The 6,536-nt window shown below is 31.7% G+C and overlaps 1 protein-coding gene across 5 annotated transcripts in view; it reads right to left on the bottom strand.

The window, feature by feature from the left end:
• Window positions 1-2,681: 2,681 nt before the first annotated feature.
• Window positions 2,682-6,536, bottom strand: part of L (zinc finger protein Lobe) — a gene marked incomplete at its 3' end in the record, with an annotated part of 69,148 nt that continues 65,293 nt past the window's right edge. For all 5 annotated transcript variants that reach the window (XM_014435383.3, XM_067045922.1, XM_067045914.1 and 2 more), the window contains 1 exon segment: window positions 2,682-2,996. In XM_014435383.3, the coding sequence (XP_014290869.3) occupies window positions 2,682-2,996 (315 nt within the window).

Here is a 6,536-nt window from a genome sequence, read left to right as displayed (position 1 = left end):
AAATCCTATATACATATCATTGAAAAAACTCACAAGTTCCCTTAATAAACGCTAAATAAATAATTTAAACCTAATAATAGAACAAGTCTCTATTATATACTCTTATATTAGAGTTATCTATTATATAAGTAACTCTTATATACCCTCGATCAGCTGACATCGAAATAACAGCTGACTCATACCGTAACTTATATATATACATATACATATAAATCATGTATATACTCATACTCAAGCAAATTCTACGATAAACATAAACCATCTGTCTCCTATATGGTTTGGTAACCATCGTATCTTTCCAAATCGGAGTTGCATAACATAATCGAGGAGACAACTTTAGCAAGAAGCCTTCGGCTACTTCCTCTGGGACCTCCAATGTTTGGCATAAGGCGTGAAAAAAAGGATGCTACTTTAGGAGATTTGGCGCTGATATACTTCGTGTGAACACTAAAACAGAAAAGTGTATCAATCATGACTCCTAGGTATTTTAAGCAAGACTGTGAACCAATTTCGTGCCTAGCCTGTTACAGTGATGCTCAGTTTGCTTTCTGCTAGTTGCTAGAAGAATCTTGGTCTTGTGATCTGCAAGTTGTAGACCTATCGAAGACAGCCAACCTCGGACCATAGCCACAGCGTGGTTAGCAATGAGGGTATCTTTTTCCAAGTACTTTGCCGCTGCTACAACTGCAACGTCATCTGCGTATCCCACAACTCCCTCCAGCATTGTCAATTTGAAGGTATGTGTGTGTTATAATACTGATTCATTATTATCCAGCCATATTAATTCCCAATCCCCCCCAAGTTAAAATACTTCTAAAACACCTACTGACTGACTTATCCGAGATAGATCATATCTATTCACTGAAATTTCTTCATGTTTAGTTTTCCTTATAGTTTACTTCCCTCATCATTTTACATTTGAATCCTCCCTCTTCACTTACATCCCACTCTTAAATAGTATAACCATTTCAGGAGATTTTAATACCAATTTACTTTCAGATTCCACTGATGACTTCTCTGTTGTAGACCTTTTCTACACCGTTAAATTACTTATTGGACCCTATTAACTCAACCATCACACCAGAACCAAAACTCTGATGCACAGCTAGACCTCACTATATTAGATTTAGCTCCAAATTTATTATCTTCTTCTCAATAATTGGTCCTATACCTTTCCTTTCATCACATGATTTTATCCAAGTTTTGTATAATATTCCTTTTCTCATATTACCACTAAGGAAATTTCTTAGTGAAATCTTGATATGTCGACAACTCAAAATACTATTCCTTTTTTTGATCAATTATCGTATTCCTTAGAACCCATCTTCACTTCCTCTTTTGGATGAAGTGGTTGATTTTCGATTGTCAAATCTTTTTGCTTTTCTTAGTTACCAAACTTCTCTTGGAACTACTGCTTTTTGATGAACCCCCTGCTCCCTTGAATACTCTTAAAATAAGGGATTAGATGAAAAGAATAAATGAAGTCAGAAGATGTTTTAGTCACACCTAAATTTCTGAAGATTATTCCTCTTTTAAGTTATTGCAAAATCCAACCCAGGCTTTCATATGAAGTTTCATATTTCTCAATCCCAATCTTCTAATTCTAGGTTGGAAGAAACCCAGAAAAATCTTTATTACAAACCCCTGATCTATCAATTATTATTCTGTTTCTCCTAATAGATAGAACAACTATTTTACCAATCCTATTTATCGTACTCATGTAAAAATTTCCTTGCCATCTTTAATTCCCTTTGATTCCAAGAATTTTTATTTATTTCATGTTACTCCTGATGAACTACTCTCTTCTGTATTCAAATCTTGAACTAACGATAGTAGCTTAGATCTTAGTCCAATAAAATTTATTAAACTCTGACTCGCTATCAATATTGATATCCTTCTATATAAATATAATTTTTCCCTTGAAAATTCCATCTTTCCGTAAGCTTGGAAAAAGATTTTAATTAGTCCTCTGTATACAGTTTCTTTTTCATCAAAAGTTCCAGTCTTCAGATCTATTTCTCTTCTTCCGCATCTAATCAAGCATTTACAAATATTAATCTATCACCAACGTTCCTCGGTTGTTTCCTAGGTGAACACTCTATGGAGTACAGTTTCCATCCTGTGAGGGTTTAAGTCACATTTCCTTAAAACTTGCCAATTGTAGATGGTTTGTAGATTGACTCTGCTTCACATCCGATCCTCCGGACACATAATCTTCTGTCCAGTTTACCTAACCTTATTAAATAAGTATTTTCTGAGGCCTTCTAATATTAGTGCACTTCACCATTGGTAAAGGTTAAATTGGTGCCTGGACTAAAAACATGCTACGACAAGGGTGATGATAAGGCTATTTCCATTCTCCCCTCCTGCACTGTATTTAAATTTCATTCAAACAAAGTACAAATTTAGCTAATTATTAATTGGAAGAATAAATTTCTTAAACTTACTTAAAATTACTTTTGTGTTGCTTTGGTGATAATATTTTCTATTACCTTTTTAAGCTCTATATTAAAGTACAGTTGTTATTATATTTGAAAGAAACAAAAACAGCATATTTATTAGGACTCAAAAAAATCCTCACAAAACAAATTAAATAAGACAGCAATGGAACCAGATGATTTACATTTTTGCAGTGATTAAAATAATGAAATGACACGTCAAAATAATTTTAATTAACTTACACTACAACAAGAGCATTTCTGCAGTGTCTTCTGTTCTTCAAAACATTTAACACAAATACTGTCTTTCAAATCATTCCTTCCATAACTTTGAAGACATATTGAACACTGGATTGCTTCTATTTGCAAATGGAACTTCGCATGAAGTCTAGTTTCTGCCTCAGAGACAAGTGTCTGTCGACAGATGACACAAGGCAATGGCAAAGTAAGTTGATATGTTTTTGAAGAACAGTTATTGTGACTCATTATATGACTTATAAAGTTTTCCTCTGAGGTTAGTACTACTTTGCAATGAGAGCATGTTGAGCCGTATACGACCTACAGCAAATACAAAAATCATTTTTTTAATGAAAAAAAGTATTAATAGATACCTAATTTGAATAGATTAAAATAGACAAGGTAGAGATATAAAGCTTCAAAATAGTTATTTAATCATTGGATAATGTTGATAAGAATTGTTTGAATATATTATTTTTTTGCTCAATTTATTATGCTTAATTCTTCATTTATCTTCTGCTTTAATTAGCCTCAATAAGCTTAGTGATTGACTGAATGTGCATATTAGAAATATATGTTTAAAACTTTTAAACATATTGTTTAAATTTTTTTGTGTGATTAAATATATGGTTTTGAAAATTTCATATATTAAATGAAATTATGAGAATTCCTGAGTTACTTAAAAAAACTCATAATGATTTTATTATTCATGAAAAAAGGAATATTTCATAAAGGATATAACATAAACTTCAGGCTACTTCTCAGTAGAAATGACAAAACATAACAATGCTGAACTAAAATAATTCTGGCAATTACGGATTTACGCAGTAACATTATATGGAGATAGGTGTGTTCCCCAAATAATTTAAAACCCATAAGATTGGGAATTCGGAGATTCGAGAACCTACTTCAAACTTCATAAATTATTGTAAAACAGTCCTTAAAGATGTAATTAGCTTGTAAACACTATTTAGAGAGGTAAATTTCTAAAAATTTTCAGAGTGAGGTATAATAGCAGGGAATTCCCTTAGATCTCTACTCCAGGTTAGATGAGAAATGTGGTGATAATTATTAGAAAATTATATACTTTGTATCCCTCCCTTCTTCAATAACTTTTAACAACCTTTATGGATCTATTGTAATATAAAAAAAAAATATACTATTTACTCAAAAAGAGGATATTTTTGAGTAAATAGTATATTTTTTTGTATAAAGGGTTTTTAATATGTTATTATTTTATGTATTGTTTCAATATTGTTCATTTACTTTGTTAAACCAAAAAGAAAGCTAACCAATTTTGTTTCAACCAATAGAATGGAAAGATCGTTATTCAAAACAAAGAAGATGGGGGCACGTGTCTCTTGCCAAAAGGTCCTTGAATCGCGGCCATGTTGAGCAGATTCAAATATTTTAAAAACTTTATTTTAACTTCCCATCATAATTAAAATTACAATACATTTAAGAAAAAATAGAAGTTAAGAATAGGTATTAAAGAAAAATTATTCATAAAGGAAATCATAAGAAAAAACACAAAACAGTAGTGCTACAATCGATGTTGATAACTAAAACCTTTAGAATGGGAAGGAAGAAAACTTGTTTTTTTGGGGTTTTCGTTTTAGAAGGTCCTCATCATCTTTTTTCTAGCCAAGGGAGACATCTTGAAAAAAGAAGACATCAAAAGAAGAGTCACCCAAGAAGAATAAGGAACTCTTTGTTTTGGATCGTCAGTAAATGAGATGAGTGAAAACTTTTAGAGAACAAATGCTTTGTTAACAGTCAGTGTTTGTTTGCTAAAAGATTGTTCACAACAAGTGTTAGTTTGTTGAGAAAGAAGACAAAGAAAACAATCTGTCATCATAAAAGGTTGTATAAATTTGTTAGTTTCGCCTACCTAAAATTAAATACATTTGTAAAAGTAAAAGTAGATGTTAATTTAATTAAGTGTTATTGCTAAAGAAGCTCTGTTCTGATTACCAAGAAACCCGCCCTGAAATTAAGAGTCAATAATATAATTTATAATAAAATAAAAATTCTCATTTCTATTTAATATTTAATCTATTTATTTGACCTTGTCATCTTCAAAATATACCTTAGATGTGAGAGAAAGTAAAAAACTTTTAAATTTCCTTTTAATAATTCTAGAATATTACACTATAGATATGGATATGGATAGAGTTCATACTTATCATTCCTATCTACAGAGATCTAGAAATGTAACCTTGAAATAGTGGCCATTGATGAACTAATGATGCATTTTTTTAATTTAACTTCATACCACATAAAGAGTATCTTTTCTTAGAGTATCTCTCGATCAGTCAAGAGCTTAACTGAGTGCTTCTCACAATACATATTACTTAAACAGTCACCTGAAGACTTTCTGCTAACTTCATTCTCACCGTCACATTATTTTTATAAAATAACAGCTTCAGTACAGTTATTTGTTGTGGTAGTAGTTGTTTAGTAAAGGGAAAAACAAGGAGAAGAGAAAATGGTATACGTGATAGAGACAGCTGAGTTAGAGTAGTGGGGATAGCAGCCTAATCCTATCAGTCTCCACCCAAACAGGTGTGCCTTTATTATTGTTATTATTTTTCTCATTGTTTAAAACAATTGTGACACTTAGCTTAAATTTTCTTCTCAAAATGGTCAATTGCAAACTATGTGGAAAAACAGTAAGTCGTGAAGACAAAACTAAATTAGCTTGTCTCAACTGCCAAAACATATTTCATGCAAAATGCATGAAAATAGATTTCACAGACTTAGAAGGCATAAAAGAGAGCAGTAAAAAATGGAAGTGTACCGATTGCGAATCATCATCGCGTACATTGCCAGCCGCTGAGTCTAGTACTATGTTAGACCTACTGAGGGCGCTGACCGATGAAGTAAAAGAAATGAAGTGCAAACTTCAGGGAATAGAGGAACTGAAGGAGATAAAAGAAACACTTCAGAAGCAATCGGAACTTTCATTCGAAAACATGGACAGACTACAAAAAATCGAAACACTTCTAGAAGAACAAAAAACATACGTCGAAAAATTAGCAACCGAAAACAACATGCTAAAAACAAAAATATCAGAGCTCGAAAGTCGACTAAACCACACAGAGCAGGTACAACTTAAGAATACGATAGAAATAAGGGGAATCCCGGAGAAGCCAGGTGAAACCGTGACTGGCACAATTCTTAACACCTCTATTGGTTAGCCAGGGAGAAGAAAATGACTGCAAAAATAAAATATGTCTGGTTTAGCGGGGGTAAAGTTCGTTGCAGGCAGTCGGATGGATGGCCAGCAGTAACCATAGGAAATCAAGTGACCTGGACGTCTTTAGCTGAGCATTGTATATAAGTTACCCCGATTGTACAGATACTTTATGCTTCCTCGCCAGAAATGTTTTTATTGTAATTTTCTATGTTTCCTGTTTTTTTTTGTTTTTTTTGTTTAAATGTAGCTGTTTCTATTTCTTTATGGTTGTAATCATTTTTTCTCGCAAGAAATATTTTATTTTATTTCATTTTCAATGGTTTTTTTTTTGATAAATGACTTAAAATTTTATTGGATAATTAGCCAATCACTTTTAATTTATCTAAAACAGGGAGATATTTATTTTTTATTAAGCTATAAATTAATCTCAATTGAATATTCTTTTCGAAACTCTAGAAATTTATTTTTGACGTGACAACGTCTTATAAATCATTTTGCGGGATGCAATGCTAGAAAAAGTGTCCCGTAACGGAAGTAGATTGTTTTGTTTACATTTAATACAAAACATTATTGGATAACTATAGTAACCATTTAAACATTTATTGTTTTGTTTACATTTAATACAAAACATTATTGGATAACTATAGTAACCATTTAAACAT

Source organism: Halyomorpha halys, unplaced genomic scaffold (assembly GCF_000696795.3).
Source record: "Halyomorpha halys isolate HHAL.00 unplaced genomic scaffold, Hhal_1.1 Scaffold1577.1, whole genome shotgun sequence".
Lineage (NCBI taxonomy): Eukaryota > Metazoa > Arthropoda > Insecta > Hemiptera > Pentatomidae > Halyomorpha > Halyomorpha halys.
This window is presented reverse-complemented; position numbering and strand designations above follow the sequence as displayed.